General features: G+C 41.7%; 2 protein-coding genes across 9 annotated transcripts in view; one reads left to right on the top strand and one right to left on the bottom strand.

Annotated features, from left to right (window-relative positions):
* LOC148041067 (2-oxoglutarate (2OG) and Fe(II)-dependent oxygenase superfamily protein) overlaps positions 1-22,688 on the top strand; it is a 118,563-nt gene that overhangs the window by 16,457 nt on the left and 79,418 nt on the right. For all 8 annotated transcript variants that reach the window (XR_015690663.1, XR_015690659.1, XR_015690662.1 and 5 more), the window contains 2 exons: positions 11,925-12,008; positions 12,085-12,225. Coding sequence is in view for 5 of the 8 variants with exons in the window: in XM_087676480.1 (XP_087532606.1) it covers positions 11,925-12,008; positions 12,085-12,225 (225 nt within the window). In the remaining 3 variants the exon portion in view is untranslated. The remainder of the gene's footprint in view (positions 1-11,924; positions 12,009-12,084; positions 12,226-22,688) is intronic.
* On the bottom strand, positions 14,957-15,511 carry LOC148041068 (uncharacterized). Its single transcript, XM_087685849.1, has one exon. It carries the CDS (start codon positions 15,509-15,511, stop codon positions 14,957-14,959), a length of 555 nt encoding a protein of 184 aa, XP_087541975.1.

Raw genomic sequence — 22,688 nt, 5'->3', positions numbered from 1 at the left:
TATGTGCTTCGTCTTTGTACATACCTAGACTCAGTTGATTTTTTTCTCCTCTTAAGGCATATTGCCTTTAGGTGGGAGGTTGTTGGGAATAAAGGGCCATCGTGCCTTTTATATGTGCACGGGTGTGAACACACCCTTAGCACATTTGTACTTTCATATATATATCTATCTAAAAACCTAAAGAGGTACACTCGTCATTGTATCCAACAAGTCGTTCTCACTCTCCTCACTACTTATGCACTCTCTCTTTGTCTCTCTGCTGTGAGAAAGCGTTGCGTGTCTCGATATTCATGCTCTCTGTCACAACATCAATCTCCCTCTTTGGCATTGAAGAGTTGTGAGGGTGATTACATCACCTGGACTAGAAAGTAGTAGAGGAAGAGGCAATCAAGCTCTTCTCGCGGTTTGAATAAGTGGATTCTTTCCCCATCGTGAACTTCTCCTTGGCTAGAGAATCGGAGTTGGAGTCTGAGGAAGAGGATGATGTGTTGGAGGAGTTTGCATCTCGCCGCTTCTTCTTTTCCTTCTTTTTTTGTGAGGCTACTAACTCCTCGCAGTCCTTCCACAAGTGACCATTTTTACCACAATAATAACATTGGGCCTTCGACTTCTTCTTGTCACCCCTCTCTAAAGGTGTAAAGGCCTCACTGAATCCGCCATAATGAGATGAGAGCCTCCCTTGTAAATGCAAAGATATCTCATGCTCAAGTAGCATGGAGGACATATGTGTAAAGCTCACAGGTATAGAAGATGTATGCACCCTCAAAGCATTCGCCACTCTAGCAAACTCGGGGGGAGCTTGTAGAGTACCGTGCTCCCTAGATGTGTCTTTGGAAGGGCAGACTACATTTGTCGAAGCTGGTCCTACACTTGTGTAGCACAGAGCAAAAATGGCTGCATGGTATCCTTGGACTCAAATATCATTTGCTGAAGCTATCCTTAAAGGGTCACAGCACGCATGGGGGAAGGTGCCTCCTACAATATTAGAAGCTTCGACCATATTTCTAGTGATGTCCTACAGGAGGTAATTGCCGTAGAACTTTAGAAATACACTGAAGTAGTGTAGATACGTAGGGGCATTGTCCGAATCCCATGTAAGTATAGCTTCCTCATGGTTGTCCTTATCAAAATCTTTGGGAAGAGAGGATGGTGAGGCAGAGGAATAGCTTCACATACAATGTACCAAATCCGCTTCTGCACAAACCAAGCTTTCATCACAACACTCCATGTAAGATAGTCAAGTCCATGTAACTTATCATTTGTAGAAGTGCATGGAGGAGCCATTTGGAGAGGAAAATAAGAGAAGATAGAGGAGAGAGAGTATACAGCCAAACCAACAACAAAGACTTCACTAAATGACAATTCACATGCAATGTAACCAAAAATCTAATATAAACAAAGGTCAACTGCTGCAAAATGAGGAAAATTTGACTGCCAAAAAGCAGCAAAAACAGCATGTATAAACAGCCACGGTTAGGGACAAAAAAACCAAAAACGTAGGTTGGTGGAGCATTGAATGCAGCAAACTGATAATTGCAGGCTGAAATTGAGGCGCAGGCTGAAAATGCAGGTTGCTGGTTTGAAAAACATAGGCCTGAACAGCAAGGGGAAGAAAGACTTCTAATCAACTAAAAAATCGCAGCAGGAACTGAGATCCTGCAATCTGATACCATGTTAGAAGCGGTGCAGCAATGGCAGCATATACAAGTGCTAAAATAAACTACCGAACACAAGACAAAGTGAAAGAAAACAAAAGAACACTGCAAAGGAAGAGAACTTAGAGATGTGCTTGGGAAATGGAATCTATGTACCAAACATGAGAATGACACGTACAAGAGTGAGTCACTAGTTGCGCGGGCACCGGCTCCCCTCTCCAAAAAGAAGACCACCTGAATAATGATGATGAATAAAAGAGAGGAGGAGCCACTGTATAAATAGGCCCAAAATATGCCAAATATGGCAGCTGGTTTGCCAACATTTAATGTTAGTCGGCCAGCAATAAATGCCTAAATAATCACTAAGATGACTACCATAAAATGCCTAAAATACCTAGTAATGTCAAGTATAGCCTAGACTCACACATGAGGTGTCTAGACTGATAAAAGTACCATGCTATCTCATGCTGCATTACCTCATGGATTTTGGGTAGAGGCTGTTATAACAGCCATACACTTGATGAATCAGTCACCAAACAGGTCTTTGGGAGGGAGTGTCCCTCAAGAAGAGTGTGGGCAAGCCACCTTCGTATGTACACTTGAGTTTGTTTGGCTATGAGACTTTTGTGCATATACGCAAAGAAAAATGTAGCAAGTTGGAGCCAAAGTCCTGTAAATGCACTTTCCTAGGATATGGCCACAAGGGTGAAATGGGATATAGATTATGGGATCCCAAGAAAAGGAAAATTGTACACAAAATGACGTTGTCTTTTGGGAAGTTCGCATGCATAAACAACCGGAAAAGATTAAGGAAGTTAGAAGGGTTGTGTTCTGAGAAGAGATACTTGTAGGACAGCAAAGAGTTCCTGTTGTACTATAGCAAATACATGTTGTAAACGACCCTATTAATGCAGGGAATGATGTTGAAGTTGATCAATAAGAAGTTGCCTATGATATACCACAGTTTTAGCAATAAAATGTGCCATTAGAATAGCTGCAACAGGCAGGTAATGTAGGTTTGCAGGCTGAACAACCAGCAAACACTGATCATTGGGTCTGTAGGTCGATTAGAAATAGCAATTAGCCAGATAGTTTGTTCTTGGTGCAAATTATGGTGCTAATTATGTCAGGTTAACAGGTTATCGTGAACCTTCATGCTTCAAGGAAGCAATGGACAGGGAAGAAAACAAGAAATGGTATAAAGCTATGCTATCAAAGATGGAATCTCTAAAGAAGAATGGTACTTGGGATTTGGTGCATTTGCCTAGGGGGTGGAAAGTCCTAGCCAAAGTACAAAGCACAACTTGTTGCAAAAGGGTGTAAGCAGGAAGATAGCATTGATTTTGACGAGATTTTTTCTCTTGTAGTCAAGATGACTACTTTGCAAACCATATTGGGCTTGGTTGCATGTGAATGTATGGAACTCATACAGATGGATGTAAAGATTGCTTTCTTACATGGTGATCTGCTTAATGATTATACACACACACACACACACACACACACACACACACACACACACACAATAGCCAAAAGGCTTTGTGGCCAAAGGGTAAGAAAAGATGGTATGTAAACTCAAAAAAAGATTGTATGGGCTGAAATAGGGCACAAAGGAGTTGTGCATCTGCTTTGGAAAGCAGAAGGCATCTGTTGTTGGCTTTACGGATGCAAACTATGCTGGTCATACCCAATTAAGATTTTATCAAAAACTAAATTGCAAACCTTAACTAAGAATTTGCAAGATAATTCTTGTTCTCATAAATTCTTTCGAAGTTCACATGCATCTCTTGCCAAGAAAACATGGTTAGAGTTTTGCAGGTAGAAGGTCAAATGGTTATAGATCCATAGACCGTTGTACATATGTGCCAAAAGTTATTTTCTAGAGCTTCTTGGCTCCACACATGTACCTTCTGAGCAGATTTTCCATCTTTGTTTGGCTCTTTATGCCTTGGTTAGAGATTAGGTTCCACTCGATATTTGGTTTGGCCTGGAGATTGATACTCAAGAGGGTGAGGTTTTGGACATTTTGCTGCACTTGCCCATGGATAAAAGTGCTGGTTGGGATGGCTTCACTAATGAGTTCTTTGAGACTTACACTACTTGTTTTGGTGAAATCCCTCACAACCATATGTCAGGAGATTTAGGAGATGGGGATCGTGCTTGCATGTTGGAAGGGAGGCGTTATCAAATTGATTCCGACAGTGCCTTCACTATCATTGTTGAAGCATTGGAGATCAATCTCTTTGATGGGGTTCATGCATAAAATCTTTTTGAAGCTAATGGCTAATTGTCTTCATAATCGCCTCCCTAGCATTGTGCATCCCCATCATTATAGAGTCATCAAGGGCAAAAATATTTTGTGCAATGTATTGAATGTGCAGATGGCTATTAATTATGCAAAGCATTCAAATTAGGAGGTGGTCTTGGTTTAATTAGATTTTGAAAAAACTTTTGACTACTTGGATTGGCCTTGTGAAACTTATGCATGCAATGGGCTTTGGACACGTATGTCTCATTTGATATACAGTGTTAGTGCTAATGCTTTTTTGCGGGTTATGTCGAATGGTGGTGTCACTGAACCCTTCGCCCTTGCACGCTTGGTTAGACATGGCTGTCCTTCGAGTCCTTTGTTCTAGCCCTAGTAACCCATCTAGTCCTTACCATGTTATCCCATTTGGTAGATATTGGACAACTGACTGGTTTATCCCTTTCTTTTGGTCACCATGTTGTAAGATAGTTATTGGCTGATGATACTTTCATGACCCTAAAATTGGAAAGGAGCAATCTCTGCAAGGCCTTACATGTTTGACACATTTTTGTGCATGCTTTTGGCCTCTGTATCAATGCCTTGAAACCCTTCCTTATTAGTTGTATTGAATTGGACTTGAAGACATTGGGATAGTAGGCTGTGGTAATATCCATGGCATGTCACCAGGCATCTAGTATCCTTTGGGTGTTGATTTTCAGCCAAAGCATTTGTTGAAATGGGTTTTGCACAAATTGAAGGCTAAGTTTGTTTATTGGAAATCTCAGGCTTGGCATTCCATATTCGTCTCAAAGTTGCGCGAACTATCATGTTCCCTATGCTTACTTATTTTTCTGCCACTTTTTCCCTGGACTACCATTACCTCAAATGATCTTACTAGGCACATTCGCTTTAGGCTATGGGAAAGGGACTCATTGCATGTGGGTATTTCTTAGTTTGCACTCTTAAAAGCATGGGAGGAGGAACCATTTTGGATGCTGAGACTCATATGGTGGCTCTTGGTTGGGAACTTTTTTGAGTTATGTATGGTAATCATCACCCTTGGGCCTTTATCATGCGTTTCTTTCTAGAAGATCGAGGCCTTGTGCATGGTCATACCACCATTCAGACTTGTGGTGGCACATCTTGAACAGAGCTGATTAGTTCTCCACATCTTCCTCTTTCTTGGTGAATGATTTGTTATACTCATGGAAGCTAGTGCTATAGAAAGTGCAATGGCACCTAGCAGAGGATCGTTTGGCTTCTAACTCTTTCCTGATGGAATTTTTGGTTATATGAGGGCTCCCTTGGGATGGGAAACATGAGGACCAATGTAAATTTAATCGCGTGGCATGTCTAGGTATGTTTTCTATTGCCGATGCCATTTTTACGAGACGCAATGTATTGATGTCCTTCCGCACAACTAGGTGGCTTTTTTGGATCCCTAGGACATATTGTGATTTATGGGGGAAAATTTTGTTGGTATTGTAGCATAGGCAGCCCTATTCCGTGCTTGATACTAATTTTCCTCGGCAGGATTGGGATCTTGTAGGACGGCTGATTCGTGAAAAGGCTTTGTCTAATCAGGTGTATCATTTCTTTATCAAAGATCACCATTGGTTGCTCACCAATGCCAATGTTGTTTGGGGTCTACACAAATCTAAGGCTTGGTGGAAAATGATTGTGATGGAAAGATGGCTCAACAAGACTCCATTCAAATGTAAATTCTTTCTTTGGAGAGTGATGATTGGTAGACTTCCCCTTGCCTTGTTCTTTTTCGAAGTGCTGAATCTCAAATGGGCATTGTTTTTTTTGTAGTACAAGTGTGGAATCCTCTCATCACTGATTTATTTCCTTCCTTGTGGCAAAAAAAATCTAGTACTTCTTGTCCAATATTTGGAGAGCTGTAGCTGGACCGTGTCTATACCCTTCCGATTGGGTCTTTGCTAAGGCACAATTTCCCACTCCTGTGTAGCCACACATAAAGGTCTTGTTCCATCTATCTCAGATTTTGGGGCTGTTGGCATAATTGTGTCAATTTGAATGCATTCATATATGATTCAGTCTCTAGTTTCTAGTGACATATCTAGGCTTAAGGGTCTTGTACATTGGCAATTAGATCTCATTTAGCATGCTAATATTCTCCCTAGGGAGGACTTGGTTCCTTGGTATGTGACAATTTCTTTTGCACCTTTGCCATGACTTTTGTATTCCTCATGTGATTTGATATAATATAAGTACTCATTATTACAAAAAAGAGAGAGAGAGGGGGGGATTCTAGATAGGCTCCCTTTGCGTTTCAATTCCTCCTTTTTAAGTCGTAATTTTCAATGCTTCATGGTACAATTGCTCGACAAGTTTTTGCTCGTTTCCATTTGTGGGCAATGCCTTTTTTGAGTGATTGATACAAAATGTGCAGAGGATTGCTAGACAATATGGGATCCACCATACTTCTATTTGCAGGTAGCGTATGCATGTTGTGGAGGAATTGCTGATCTTAGTGTGTTATTTGTTGATTGGATCTCTAGATGACAACTCGTTGGCTTCCTTATTTGTGCAATTGGCTGATCTTGCTAAGCACTTTCGTGCATTCTTATCAACGAGCCAAGCTAAAAGCCTTGACCAAGGGTCTATAGGATTATTCTTGTTAGTTCCATGAATTCTTTTGCGGTTTGCATGCATCCCTTGCTCAGGTAGACTGTCAGAAGTGGTGCAACAATGGAAGCGCTCAAGAAATGGAATCCATATACCAAACACGAGAATGATGTGTACAACAGTGAAATATGACAGCTTGTTGGCTAGCAATAAATATGCGAAATATGACAGCTTGTTGGCCAGCAATAAATGCCTAAATAATCACTAAGATGACCATCATAAAATGCCTAAAATACCCAATAATGCTAAGCATAGCCTAGGCTCACACATGAGCTGACTAGACTGCTAACACACACTCTCAGATCATGGGTGATCTGATACAGTACAATGAGACAATGACAATCATATACAACAAAGAACTACCAAAGTAGAACCATGGATACCCAAGTAGTGGGTAATCAAGCCACGACTAAGGTGCCTTAAAGAGAACTTGAGGTCAATGTCGATTGTACCAGCTCTTGAAAATAGAGAAGAGTCATAATAGATCTCTTTGTCTGTCAACAATTTCTCGCAGTAGCATACAGGACCATTCGATAAAAAATGCCTCTGAACATATGTGACCATGGATTCCCCACCTTTGGCCAGGACCGCTAGAGTGTCCCCTCATGTGAGCTCAAGACTAGGAGCCAATCTCGCTCGCTATCAAAGAAACAATTCATCATGAACTTGGATGTCAATCCTAGCTTGAGGATTTGAACCTGCCAGATGCGTCAGGAACGTCCTTCTCTGGAACATGTGCACCTATATACCAATATAGATGAGGCTCAACTACTCCATCTCACCACCCTCTCACACTCCCTCTTGGCACTAAAGAGTTGTGAGGGATGCCCGCATCACCTAAACTAGAAAGCAGCTAAGGAAGGGGCAATCAAGCCCTTCTCGCCGTTTAAAGAAGTGGATCCCTTCTTTGCGGCGTACTTCTCCTTGGCGGGAGGATTGGAGTCGGAGTCTGAGGAAGAGGATGACTCGTCGGAGGAGTTGTATCTTGCTTTGCTTGCTTCTCCTTTTTTCGTGAGGTTGCTAACTCCTTACAATTCTTTTGCAAGTGTCCCTTCTTACCTCAGTGATAACACTGAGCCTTCGACTTCTTCTTCCTGTCACCCCTCTTTGAAGCTATAAAGGTCTCATTGGATCTACCATAATGAGATGAGAGCTTGCCTTGTAAATGCAAAGATGTCTCATGCTCAAGCAACATTGAGGACGTAAGTGTAAAGCTCACAGGTGTAGAGGATATTTGTGCCCTCAAAGCATTCACCCCTCCAAACTCCCGGGGGAGCTTGTCGAGGATTGTGCCCACTAGATGTGCCTCTGGAAGGGTAGATTGCATGTGTTGAAGCTAGTCTTGTAGCTGTGTAACACAGAGCAAAAATGACTGAATGGTGTCCTTGGACTTAAACTTCATTTGCTGAAGCTGTCCATAAAGGGTCATAGCACACATGGGGAAAGGTTCCTTGTACAACATTTGAAGCTTCAACCATATCTCTGGTGATGTCCTATAGGAGGTAACCGCTGGTAGAACTTCTTTAGAAATACACCGAAGCAGTGCAAAATACGCATGGGCATTGTCCGGATCCCATGTAAGCACAACTTTCTCATGGTTGTTCTCATCAAAATCTTGGGGAAGAGGAAAAGGACACCGAGGTCGAGGAATAGCTCCACATATAATGTACCAATTCCACTTCTGCACAAACCAAGCTTTCATCACAACACTCCATGTAAGATAGTTAGATCCATGTAACTTATCATCTATAGAAGTGCATGGAGGAGCCATGTGGAGAGGAGAATAAGAGAAGATAGAGGATAGAGGGTATACAAAGAGGGAATTTAGCCAAACCAACAGCAAAGACTTCACAAAATGAGAGTTTACATGCAGTATTACCAAAAATCTGATAAAAAACAAAGGCCAACTGGTGCAAAATGAAGAAAGACCAGTCCATGTTAGAAGTGGTGCAGCAATGGAAGCATAGACAAGTGCTGAAATAAACTGCCAAACACAAGAGAGAAGAGAAAGAAAACAAAAGAACAAAAGAACACTGCAAAGGAAGAGAACTTAGAGATGTGCTCAAGAAATGGAAGCCATATACCAAACACAAGAATGACGCGTACAATATTGAGTCACTGGTTGCGTGGGCATTGGCATTGGCTCCTCTCTCCAACAGGAAGACCACTTGAAGAAGGATGATGATTGAATGAGAGGAGGAGGAGCCATTGAATAAATAGGCCCAAAATATGCCGAATATGGCAGCTTTTCGACCAGCAATAAATGCCTAAATAATCACTAAGACGACCACCACAAAATGCCTAAAAAGCCTAGTTATGTCAAGCATAGCTCAGACTCACACATGAGTTGACTAGACTGCTAACATAGATATGGTGAGATTGCACAATGCTGATGGTTAGATCGTGACAGATCCTCAATCTGTTTTCATATGTGTAGACAATACTTTCAGGATCTCCTTGGTTTGAGACAAGCACATTTTGATGAGACGGTCCATGCTCGTTTGGTATTTTATACTTTGACCAATGATTAGGTCACCCTAGACATTATGTTGTTTTATAAGCCAATATTCGTGAGGATGAGGTTATAGATGTCTTGTTAAACTTACCAAGGATAAAAGTCCTATTTTGGATGGTCTTGTAAATGAATTTTTTTGAGACTTATGCTACTCCTTTAGCAAAGCCCTTAATAGCCATGTGTCAGGAGGTTTGGGCTATTGGAGCCTATATCCAGTAAAAAAGGGGTTATCAAGTTGATCCCCAAAATCCCTTCCCCTTCAATGCTCAAACATAGGTGACCGATTTCCTTGATGGATACTATGTACAAGTGGCAGGATGAAGTACTTTCACATGGTCATATTGCTCGATATTTGGGCTACCCTTTGGGTGTAAATCTACAACCTAAACAATTGCTGCAGTGAATTTCTCAAAAGTTGGATGCCAAGTTTATTTTTTGGAAATTTCAGGCTTGGCCTTTTCATGTTTGCCTTAAAGTGGCATAGCTATTACGCTGCCCATGCTTACTCATTATTTCTCTCTTTTACCTTGGCCCAGGAGTACCCTGCGTGATCTTACTAGGCATATCCCTTTCATGCTATGAAAAAATATTCAGTGCATGTTGGTATGTCTTGGATTTCATGGAGCCATGTCTGTACTCCTAAAGAACATGGTTGGAGGGGCTGTCTTGGAGGTTGAGATTCACATGGTTGCTCTTCACTAGTCACTGTTTCAACCCATGTGTGCAAATTGTCAGTTGCATGTCTTTGTTGTTTGCTTTTTTTTTGGATGATCGTGGAGTTGCGCATGGTAATACTAAAATTCAGAGTTCATGGTGGCACATACTCAATAATGGCTCCCTGCTTGCGATTTTGTCTTCCGTTTTATTGACCCATTTGATATGCAGTTCTTCAGAAGGTGACTTGGCATCCACCAAACGATAGACTGCATACTAATTCTTGATGTAATTCTTGGCTGTATCTTGCTTGCTTTCATGCGAAGGGAAAGAGGAAGGTTGGTCCAAGTTCAATGGAATGGCGCGTCAGGGCCTAGTTTCTATTGCGGATGCAACCCTAATGGCTCATAGTGTGCTCATGTCCCTTCACAACTAGATGTGTTTTCTAGATTCCTTGTGGATACGATAATTTGTGGGACATGATCTCCGAGCATTTACAGGATTGCCACTCCTTCCCCACTCTTGATTCAGATCATTCTTGGCAAGATTGGAAACTTGTGGCTTTGTTGCATCTAGACCTTCCTTCAGTCAATCAGATCTATCATCTGTTGATTAGAGATTGTTATTGGCTAGTGGCCAAGGACAATGTTCTTTGAGCCTTACAAAAAGGCAGGGAATGGTGGAAATCAAATGTTATGAAAGGAAGGCTTAATAAGATATTGTTCAAATGCAAAGTCTTTCTTTAGAGAATGCTGATAGGTGGCCTGCCTCTCGCCTTTGCCCTCTCTAGGTGCCGCATTTCCAATGGTAATTGTCTTTTCTACTACTAGTGTGACATCTTCTTGTCATAGATTCATCCCTTGCCCATTGGCCAGAAAGATTTGGTCCATGCCGTTTGACATTTGGAGAGCTGTGGTGGGGCCTTCCCTCCGTCCGTCAGATTGGGTCTTTGGCAAGGCAAAATATGCTACTCCAGTGCAGCCACATATGAAGATATTATTTCATTTTCTTGGATTTTAGGGCTGTTGGCACAATTGGGACACCTGGAATGCTTTCATATTTGATTCTCTGATATTCAAAGTCATCTTGTTAGGCTGAAAGGTCTTCTTCATTGGCAGCTGGATTTTGTTCAGTGCGCTGGTTTTCTCCCTAAGGAGGATTTAGTCCGTTGGCATACAATAGTCTCTTCTGCTCAACTGCCGTGACTCTTGTACTTGTCATGTGATTATTAATATAATTGCCCATTATGAAAGAGAAAGAGGGAAGGAAGGAGGGAGGCTGGAGTTTGATACAATGGCACAAAGAAAGCTTGGAGTAGGTGGCACGGTAGATGCTAGGCGAGGGGCTGGAGCAGAAGCCAAACAAGAACATGCAAAAGAAAGGACAAAAATAAGAACATGGGCACTCAGCAAAATGTTGGACAAAAGGGCAACTTCAACCTGCATTCTGGGAATGGTGGTTTCAGACAAGGAATGGTTGGAACTTGGTGGAATTGCAGGGAATGCCATGGAATGGGTTGAAATGGGTATTTTAATGGCAGAGGGCTTCTCTTACACTTTTTTAGTGATATTTCATATTACGGTGTGAAGGAACCCCCCCATCTCTCCCTTTTTCATAGGGTTTTAGAAGGGATCCTGGGATCTTGCAATCCTCAAAGATAACATTTGTATTTGGTTTAGTATGAGAGAAGCTCGAGTTTTTGGTTCAGTATGAGAAAAGTTGGAGTTTTTTAAAGTTACACTAGCATTGGATTTACCTGAATTGCTGACTTTGCAAACAATGATTGTGTTCATTTTACATTTGCTCCTATGTTTGATGTTCAAGTTTGGCCCTTGTTGCCTATCATCGTTTCTGCTTTTGGCAAGGTGGAGCAAATGTGCACCAAATTTTCTTGATGTTATGCTTAGAATGCACTGAATTCTTACAATTGGCTAGTATATCCATTCTTTAAGTTTAGAGCTCAAGCTGCAAAATTTTTTCCAAAGATCTTGCCAAGTTTTAGTATCTGATATGTGACATAAGCTCTAATTATTTTTATATTTTGCATCTGAGAGACATAACATTCACATTAACTGCAACTATCTCTTGCTCTTTTCTCCTTTCTTCCTGCTCTTCTCTTCCCCTTCTTGTTTATTTATGAGGAACTACCTGCCCTCCTTTCTAGACTGATGGATTTATCCTCACCTTCTTTGTTTTTCAGAGGAGCACAAGTGATGCATTTGTTCAAGTGATGTTATCTGCATCAGGCTCAAACTTTTATGGAGATATTAGGAGTCATGAGAGGGTAACAGACTGATCTCAACTCAAGTGCCGACACAAATCTTGAAATGAGCACTACCTGAATGTCTTAGCTGTTCCAGGTTTCAATCTCTTTCAGAGATTTTATCGATTATGCCTCAAAGGCAGTGAGGATAGATTCAAAGGATTTGAAAGTGAACGATTCCAGTGCAGGGGATACTCATGACCAGTCTTTTACCGAATCACATTTGTACCTAGCACAGGTTTGACCTACTGTGCATTAATAACTTGATATTTTTTCATTTTTTTCATTTGTTTAGGCATGTAGATTTAGCTATCAAATACAAAACATGTTGCTTATACAGAACGTAGCAGTTCCATCTGTGAACTTTGTGATTGCATATGATCTTTGATTATGCTTCTGCAATGGCACAGCCTTAAAAGAGTCCCCTTTTCAGGTTTAAAGAGTAATTCTGCATGAGTACTGAGGTCTCTGTTAGCCAGGTCATTCTGGTATTCTATCACTCTTCACTGATTGGAGTCCAACCTACCCTAGCTGAGAACTGGGTTTTGGGGATACCTGGGATAAGCAACAAGTTGAGCAGCACTGAGACACACTCCTCAGGAAGAAGCATTTATTATTGATCCATGAAACATACTGTATGCTCTAAACTAAACTGGTGACTGCATCAGAAATCATAAAAAGCACAATGCATTTACTGGTGGTCAGTATGCTCATATACGTGCAGGTTTAGAAAACAATATCTCTAGTCACAAACATGATGAGCTGCAGTACACAGCTTTACAAACACAAATCTTGTAACATGCACTATGAACTGGGAACTGCAATTGCCTCATCAGAAACACACACAGCAGCAAAGACAATTAAATTGCAGTTAATTTTTAGCTGAAACACAATTAGGATTGATCTTATTTCTGTGTGACAAAAAAAAGAAAGGTACATAAATGTCTGCAGAAGGCCAAAGTAACTTGTGAGACCTGAGCATCATGAAGTAAAAATAAAATGGAATAAAAGCTAAATAAAATCAGATTATGTCTGCTAAGTAGATCCGAGTCTAATGAGCATAAAACAAATATGTCATGGGATGCTCCCTAAACTGCTCCCAGTCATTGAAGCTCATGTGTCTAGGTCAGTAGGTGGATGCCTTTTGTGTTGCATGATTGCTTGGATTTGGCGACGATCAAGGTGATAGGGTCATCTCCTTGGGAGTTGTGGGTGTCTTGCTAGACAAGCTGTAGCTTGTGCTATGGTAACTCATTATGAAAATCACATGAGAGAGAGAGAGAGAGAGAGAGAGAGAGAGAGAGAGAGAGAGAGAGAGAGAGAAGAACAGGTGAGTCTAGCTAGGTGCTGTCAATCACAAGTGCAGTCCAACACAGGTCGACTGCTTAACAAGCGCAGCGGGTTTGAAGACAGAGAGACGTCTGCGTTTCAGTTTGACTATAAAAGAGGCTGTCTCCATAACAGGGTCTATAATTGCCATGTTCAGGCCACCATGATGCAGGCAGCTTGTAGGCCATCTTGTGGGCTATGCGTTGATGCCCTTTGATCCATGATCCGGGCTCCCTAGGTATTTAAATTGTTATTAATGTGGTTGTTGCCCCAAATGTCCTAGGCACTAAGTGACACGACACTAGGATTAGAGTTTATTTTAGGGTTTCCTATGACGGTTAAGCTGTTAGGATTTTATTTTTTATTATTTAAAGACACATTGTGCCTCATTTGCACGTGTGGCTCTATTCAGTGTGATCACCTTGAGTGTTGTAATCTCTCTTACTCATTAATACATAGTCTCTCATTCGTAATTGAGTATTGTTGTGCATTGATTAATTATTTAATTCTCTTTCATTTTTCCATTAAATTAATCACACAATTGCTCCACACCTCAGCCCATTGTGGTATCAAAGTGGCTTTCTTTCATCGCTCTCGCCATTGCTCGCGATCATTTGCCACTAGCCATGGCCATTGAGCTTCTCCTACTCAGCCGGTTGCCCCTCCAGCCATTGCCCTTGTGCTGGCTCTAATTCTCTCATTGGCGATTGCACTCCGTACCGCAATCTTCATGTGTTCTCCACCAACCGTTACTGGAGGCTCTGGCTTGCATCTCCTACGCAAACATTGTGCCAAAGACGACCTATAGCATCATCATTAGCCCTTGTTCGTGCCCCGAAGTTCTTCGTATCTTACCTGCTATCTTCCAGTTGCCGTGTGACAGCACCTTGCTGGCATCAATCAGTTGATTGCTGTGCCCTCGACCAATTGTCCTTTGTGTGCCGGCCATATCACAATTAGTTGGCACCTTCAATTGCGCCGCCTGCAGCCTTTGTCCCGCCTGGTCCCCACCCTGGTCACTAATCTTATCCGTGACCTGTTGCACATGCCTGCTGCCGCACCGTCTTGGGGCCATCGCCATCGCCATCGCCCTGATCACGACAAGCTGCCGTGCCATCGCCTAGACCCGCCGACATGGACGTAGTGATTCCCTGTTGACGTCGACTGGTCGCCTCGTAGCCGACGTCAACAGACACAGACGTGTCATCTGACACGTGATCTACCATTGCCGCCCGTGTTGACTGAGGGCGGATTCACAATGGGGCGGCGGAAGTGAGTGATGTGGAACTCCTTGTCCGGGTGGAAGACTTTACATTTTTCTCCTGCCGCCGCCCTTCAATTCACACGGAGACGGCGGTAGAATGGTATTCACACTGCCGTCGCCCCTTGAATTCACACGGAGGCGGCGGAAGCAAACAAAGTGATTTGGTAATTTGAAGGTCAAAACTAACAAAAAAATAGCAAATCACAATAAAAATTAACTGTAATGAGAGACCAGGATTACAATGCTTATAGACCAAAAAAACAAACAAGGTTTAACCATAATGAGAGAAAAGGATTATAAGGCTTATAGACCATAATAAGAAATAAAATACTATGTCCACCAATGTCAGTCAATACTGATGAGAAGTTATTACAAATCATGAAACTTGAGCTTCAAAGGAAGATGAGGATGTATCTGCATCGGAAAGATTATCACCAAAGAATTCTTGAATTCGTTTCTTTGAATGTGTCCTATACATTGATCTTGCAATGTTGTTGCGTCGTTTAGTACCAGATCCGAAATCATGTTGTGCGGTTCTTCCTCCACGGTCGTCCCCTTGTTGTGCTCGTTGAATTGCATCTTCTGGTTGGAGGGGACGGATAGCTTGAATTTCGGCCATAGAAGTTATTGCTGTTCTTTGATCCTCTTCCATCGAACTGCCAAGTTGTAAGCACGCTTCTGCTTCACGCACCCAATCCATGTCAAAAGAGTCACCATGACGGATACAAATATTATGTAAGACAAGACATGTAGCTACAAGACTAGGCACGTGGTGAAGGTCCATATCACATCTTTTGAGCAAGATGCGAAACCTTGCCTTCAACATGCCAAATGCTCGCTCTACAGGCATCCTAGTGCTAGATTGTATGAAGTTCCAATAGTACTTCATGTGTGATAAGCCTTCCTTACATCCCTTAAAGGGCACCAACATGTATGGTCGTGTAGGATAAGCACAATCGCCAACCAAACAGTAATTGCCCAACAAACCCCTAACACATCTTCGCCCGAGTTCACTTCTTGTGAAGTTCAAAGAGTCATGGATGGAGCCAGCCCAACCCACATCATAGTCCCAAATTGAGCAATTTGATGCAACCGTTAATTGCAAAAGGATTGAATGAAACCCTTTGCGATTAAAGTAATCCTCATGGTTCTCTCTCGGTGCAATAATAGGAATGTGCGAACCATCGATAGCTCCTACGACATAGGGGATGCCTCTAATGGCCTCAAAGTCTCTTGATAGTTTCTCAAATCTAGCTCCAGAAGGCCACTTGATATACATATCTTTTAGGCCTGATGATAAGAAAGCTCTACAAAAATCTAAGACTATGCCACAAGCTGTGCTAGTGGCACATCCATATAGGTCACCTAAGACCTCCAAAGTTGTACCACTAGCTAGCCTATGCAAAGCAATAGATACACGAGTCTCAATGCTCAAGGTTTCACGCATATTGATGCGTTTTTTCTTCAATTGTGGAGCAAGTTTGCCACACAAGTATTGGAAGGTCTCTCTACTAATGCGAAGGCGTTTCTTGAACATGCTTGCTGAGTAAGAACCTAGCAAGAAGTGCTCAAGAAAATGTTTGGCCCGTGGATATGCCCAAGCTTTTCTACGGATATGCCCTATCCAACGATTTATACTTTTTTTTGCATGCATACATCGACCCATACACTCAACTAAGTACAACCACATTTGTAACATAGACTCTTCATCACTCATGGGGGGTGGTGATAGAAGCTCAGTAATCGCAAGAAAGCATAACCATGCACAAAACAATGCAATTCTTCTTGGGATGGCCATGTCCACCTGCAAAAATATGCAACACACATTATTTAGATTTCTCATTGCTTACAACATTTCACACCAACACACTAGAAGATATAAATAACATTGCAAAATCATTTTGATGCATTCAAAAATTCGACCATGGTAGCATGGAGGGCAGCTAGTAGATCCAAACGTTTGTTTTCGGTGGCCTCTTGACGAATAGAAGACTCCTTCAAATGATCAAGTAGAGCACGGCCTGTGTTGGCCATCTCATTCAAGGAGTCCTCTATTTTGGCAGGTCCCTGACGTCCTAATGGAGGTGTAGGCTGAACCTTGGCAGTGGAGTTTTGTGGCTTCCCCTCCTCATTTTCCTCATCTATTTGTGTGTCTAGGGGGTCATTACATGACACAGAGCTAGCATGTGATACACTCTTTACCTGTGCTCTATTGTGATAATAAAAATTTATCCTTCAAACAAAATTACAAGCATAAAAAAGAGAGGCCTTTGGTGGAGAGATGGGAGAGAGAGAGGCCAAAGAGAGGGCATATGGTGGAGAGAGAGAGAGAGAGAGGCCACATGGTGGAGAGAGGGAAAGGCCATATGATGGAGAGATTTGCCATATGGTGGAGAGAGAGAGAGAGAGAGAGAGAGAGAGAGAGAGCAATGCCATTTGGCGGATAGAGGGAGAGAGAGAGAGGGTGTATGGTGGAAGAGTGAGAGGCCATTTGGTGGAGAGTTGTCATGTAGAGGATGTAGAAGCCAAAGAGGGCCAAAGAAATTGGCAAGTACCTTCGAAACCTTGTTGATTTGCACCTGCACATCACAATTGAAGCAAATGTGTTAGTATGCTATTGAATAAATCTATTGTGGAATCAATAAAAGCTTGAAAAAAAAAAGCTCAAACTTCAAAGGTGGTCACCGAAATTGCTTGATAGAAGGGCAAACAAGTCTTGATTTGGACTTCACAGTGGCAAAGGAAGTACAACACAAAGCTTCAATTTATAGGAAAAAAATGCAAGAGCTCCTTGAACAATGTGTAGACGTTGGAAAATGCAACCGTTGGAAAATGCAAACGTTCATGAGTGAGCTGTGAACGCCGAAATCAGCGCTTACGTGGCATCTTTGTCAGGCGGCAGCGCTCTTGGGCGAGGGGGGGGGGGGGTCGGTACAACTGCACGGCGCACCTGCCGGGACGTGGCATGAGCAAGCCACTGCTGCCGCCGCCCACTGTGAAAGGGGGCAAGCACATGGCATGCTCTGGTTCGCAGGATCCGAGCGGCAGCTGCTGCCGCCGGTCCTTGTGAAACCAGCCTGAAATTCATCTTTAGAACATTATTACTATTGAGTCATTTCTCTTTTTCCACGTAGCAAGTCTTTGTTCTTGTTCACTGCCCTTCCCAAGCACTTTTGCCCAATTGCACCACCAAGGCACCTAATTTTTGAGACTTTTGCCTCAATTCATGTTCTTAGCCCTTGACATGCTCCAAAATCATATTGTTCGGCTGTTGACCTTGTTTTTCCTGACATTGAAGACAAATTTTATTATTTCAGCATTTTATTGGGCGAATTTTTAGTGTATTCTGTTGTTGGAGTACTTTTAGCCATAAATATCTGATTTCAGCATATTACTGATTGCTGCCTTGATCGGGTAATATCTTATTTTTTAAAATAAATATTATTTTTTGCATATTTTCCTCTATCCTTAGTAGGAAAACAAGAAAAAATTATTATTCAACTTCATTGAGGCAGATAGCATCTCTTCTATTAGTAATTTTTATTTTCACTTGGAAACTATCATTTTATTACTGATTTCCACTCACGACCAGCAATAATAATGATTTATTGGGCATGCTTGGTATTGACGACAAGTGCAATGGCACGTGTCATGAGGACATATATTTTTGAAACCTCACTTAACATGTGGATTAATTTTTAATTACATGGTTAAGTAAATGTTGCACATGTGAGGTGTAATTGGGGTTAGAGTAAATTTATGAGCTCGGACTTGAGGAAATCACGAGATGTCAAAGGCAAAAGTTGCTATAAGTTATGCCCCATAGATACTTGGTGATATATGGTGTCAGTTGTTGGCTTGGGTCATTCATTTGGTCAGAAGTGTCAGTTGTGACACTAGAGAAGTGGTGTTTAATGGTACCACAGAGACACTCGAGAATGGAAGTTTGCCTAGCCAATTTAATTATTAGCTAGTTAGATTATTTTTCACGGCACCAAAATAATTATTAGATTATGGGTAATGCTGGAAAAACCATTTGGGAAGGTTGCCACTTGTCAAATATGCCCATGCAAGATTGAAAAACGTCTTTAGAGATTGGAGAGAGGCATTTTTAGTGTACTCAGCCTGCAACAGAGAGGGAGGAGATGCGGTTGGTCTGATTTGCAGCCATTGGAGGACCTTTTGAGACAGCCAAGGGTAGGAGAAGACGAATCAACAGCAGGTGATAGTATCTAGAGGTTGTTCAGACAAGGTAGTAGCAATAAATGACTGATTTTCTGCAGTTCTTTGCATCTATAAGTTGTTGCGTCAGGGCAAGAACAGTAAATGATTGATTTTCTTTAGTTCTTTGCGAAGAAAGTCTGAATTTTCTCTCTCAGCATTCTCTCTCATCTCCTATCCTTTCTATAGGCTTGCTCTGAAGATTACAACATTGAGATCACTAGAGGCTGAGAAGTTTCAAATATCTCTGTTGTAAATCCTAATCTGCAACAATAGAAATTAGGGTTTACCAGTAGCCTCGAGAAGTGTGCTAGAAATTGGAAGCTCCAAGACTTGGATTCAATAAGGTTGAAGCTGTTTTGAGTCAAATTCAAGTGGAGGGACCAACAAATCAATGAATTTGAGGCATTTTCTATCTCCATTAAAGTGAGTGAATGCCAATTGACTGTACGAATCAAGGGGCAATCAGATTGAAGACTTGTTGGTCATTTTGGACAGCAAGGGATTTGGAATACCGAAAAAGAGATTAGAAAAATCCCATTGTACATCAACTTCTTACTCAATTAAGTAAGAGAAATACCATAAAGGGCGCCAGTTTTGGGGCCAACAGGGTGTCCATTGTCCAAGATTGTAAGTTATTTCTCAATTTTGCAATAAATGTTATTGCTGTAACTAAGTTATAATTAGGGAATTACCACCCATCCATGGAAGGAAGGCTGGTTTCATGGTTCCATTACCGGGACACCACTCAGTCCCTTGATTTGGTGGGCTCGAGGCACTTGATTGCAAGCCAAAGCTATGTGCTAGTGCTGTTTTTTACTCTCAGCTGAGAAACTATAGCAATATGTCTTCATATAGTGAGAGGGACTCAAGCAATGATGATGTCTTTAAGTATGAACATTCACATGGGAATAAAGGAAATGCAATGTCTGACCTTGGACAAGGCTCAGACCATGGACAACAAGCTGAAAATGTTGCTATTGGGCAAGATGCACGGCCTTCAGGGTATAAGGAGGCTGATGACCAGCAAAGTGAAGAGGAATTTGAGGACCAGTTCAAGAATCGGATGAGGACAGTAGCAAATCTCTTTGCTGAATTGGCAAAGGATCCTCAATTTACCTGAATTTTGAATGCTGTGAAGAAGGATAGCAAAGGCAAGAAGAAGAAGACGCCTTCTGCACCTTTGGGATAGCAAGGTGCATCGAAGATAATACCAAACCCTTCATTTGAAGCTCCCAAAGATTCTAATGAAGCGAAATAGTTGGTATCTACAGGGCAAGGAATGCAAACACAAGGCTATTAGGGAAGTGCCAATCCAATGGGTTTCGGACATGCATGTTGTGCTAGGGAAACCAAGATCTTTTGGTGGAAGCACGATTTCTCATGCTATGATTGGACAAGGACCGCATATGGGAATGTATGGCACAAATCCCTATGGTATGCAACAACCAATTCATGGTGTGCAAGGTCCAATGTATCCGAGTATGGCTAGAAATATGCAAAACCCTATGTATGGCAGCATTGGCTTGATGCTTGGGGCACAAAGTAGCATGTTTGGTACTGCATATGTATCCTGAATGCTTATGCGGCTCAAGAAATGAATGCCGGTCATATAAATGCTCCATTTGGCATTGGTTTTGATGTAAATTCAGCAAATGCACCCTTTTTGCAACAGCCAGTGTATGGCAACTTGACACCCAAAGGGGCAGCAAAAGACTATGATGAGGGTGGAAAAGCAGTGAAGTTTGAGTCCTTCAGTGGTGCACAACGTAGGTTGAAAGCTTTGACTTTCATTCAACAGTTCGATGCATCCTATTTAGGGGAGAACTTCACCGAGTCGTAGAATTAATTCATGACATGCAATTGGGTTATTGGTATTCTCAATGTGATGAACGCAAATTGTCTATCCATCTTACGACCTTAGTAGCATGTTGCCTTGTCGTGCATTTCAAAGTGACGAGCCTAAAACGCCTATTGCCTATCATTATAAGGTTGAAATTATTAAGTGCATTTTTGACTAGACATGGGAAGAATAGGCGTATGTCGCATTTTAGGCAATATCTCCATTGTAATGATTCATGAGGAAAAGTCATTAACACCCATAGGATGTTATCCGAAAAGAAATAGCAGAGCACGAAAATGATTCTATGGACTTGCATGTGGCATGTGCTTGCAAAATGGAATAAGCCAACACTAGTCCTACAATATGCACTTTGCATGAACTTCATTAACTATGTTGTAGTTAGGAAAGGGTTGCATGTTGCACATTTGTCGTGCGTAAATTTCAATTCATCGAGTGGCAGCCTGCAGATGTTGTCACTTGCTATTGATTGGTCTTCTCCTGCCCTTGGCTACCTTAGAAGGTCCTCCAATGGCTGTACATCAGACCAGTAGTATCTCCTCCCTCTCTCTTGTAGGTTGAATGCAGTAAAAATGTCTCTCTCTAGCCTCTAAAGTCGTTTTCCAGTCTTGCATGGGCATTTTTGACAAGTGGCAACCTTCCCAAATGGTTTTTCTAGCATTATCCATAAATAAGTATTCATTTTTAGTCTTTAAATACTAAAAATTAATCTAATAATTATTTCGGTGCCCAAATTTTTTTTGACTAGCCAACAATTAAATTAGCTAGGCAACTTTCATTCGCGAGTATATTTGCCTCATCTTTGACCACCATCAGATTGGCATTAGATACCATTAAATGCCACTTCTCTAGTGTCACTAATTGACACTTATGGCCAAATGAATGACCTAGGGCAACAATTGGCACCGGATACCACCTGGCACCAAGTACTTGTACAACATAACTTATAGTAACTTTTTCCTTTGACATCCCGTGATTTCCTCAGGTCTTGGGCTTGTAAATTTACTCTAACCCTAGTTATACCTAACATGTGCAACATTTACTTAAGTATGTGATTAAAAAACAATCCACATGTTAAGTGAGGTTTCAAAATACATGTCCTCATGACAAGTAGATCATAAACGTAGTAGTTCAGCAGGTTGCCAGCTATAGATGATGTGGCTGATTAGCAAACGCAGTAGAAATTGATGTAGAGTGTGTGATGGAGGCTAGAAACAAGTACTAGATGGATGTAGACAATGTCGGGCACCCTCAGCTGAGATGTCCTTCGCGAATGGGGTGTGGGCAACGAAGATAGTTTACTTGAAACTTGCAAAAACGAGATTTAGACTAAATGGAGGGCAGCATGCCTATTTATAGAAAGTTTTGGGTCCTCAATAATTTAGAATCCCTCGTTTTTAACTCTCTTGAATCGTTGCATGTTTTGGGCTTTGTCCATTAAATGAGCATTTTTAGGGCTCTTCAAGAGGCTTATGAGCATGTAATGCATAATTTAGCTCAATAGTATACTCTATTTTCTTCTTTTGAGTCTTCTTGCCCTTGACAGGATTGGATGTTTGTGAAACTCAATGATTTTTGGGAAAGGTCGGTTAATTAGGTCTACCATAAGACGGTAGAGGATAAGAGGTGGGTCATTGAGAAAGCCAATAAAGTTTGACATGTTCAGGATAGCAGAGGGAAGTGGTAGGAGGGATTTCTTTAACCATAGAAGCTCAAGATTCCTTATCAAGGAAAAGTTTTCATATGGAGGTTGCTTATTAGGGGTTTTCCATTGGGGATATGCTACATGCTCGCAAGATCTCCTGCGGCCATTGTATCTTTTGCACTACATGCAATGAGACCCTAATTCATATTTTCATCTCTTGCCTTGTTGCAAGAGAAATTTGGAGTTTCATTTCTTGTGTGTGGACCTTGGTGACTCAGCAATGCATACCCATCCATTCTTGGATCATGGGCAAGTTGCCTTCTTTGTCCACTTTGCAGTTAGATCATCCTTGTCTCTTCCATTTTCTTGGATGTTTCGCTC

The sequence above is a fragment of the Lygodium microphyllum genome, chromosome 1, assembly GCF_053477565.2.
Source record: "Lygodium microphyllum isolate KBCC chromosome 1, Lygodium_microphyllum_v1.1.10, whole genome shotgun sequence".
Lineage (NCBI taxonomy): Eukaryota > Viridiplantae > Streptophyta > Polypodiopsida > Schizaeales > Lygodiaceae > Lygodium > Lygodium microphyllum.
Note: the sequence above shows the minus strand (reverse complement) of the source record. Positions and strands in the feature narration are given on the sequence as shown.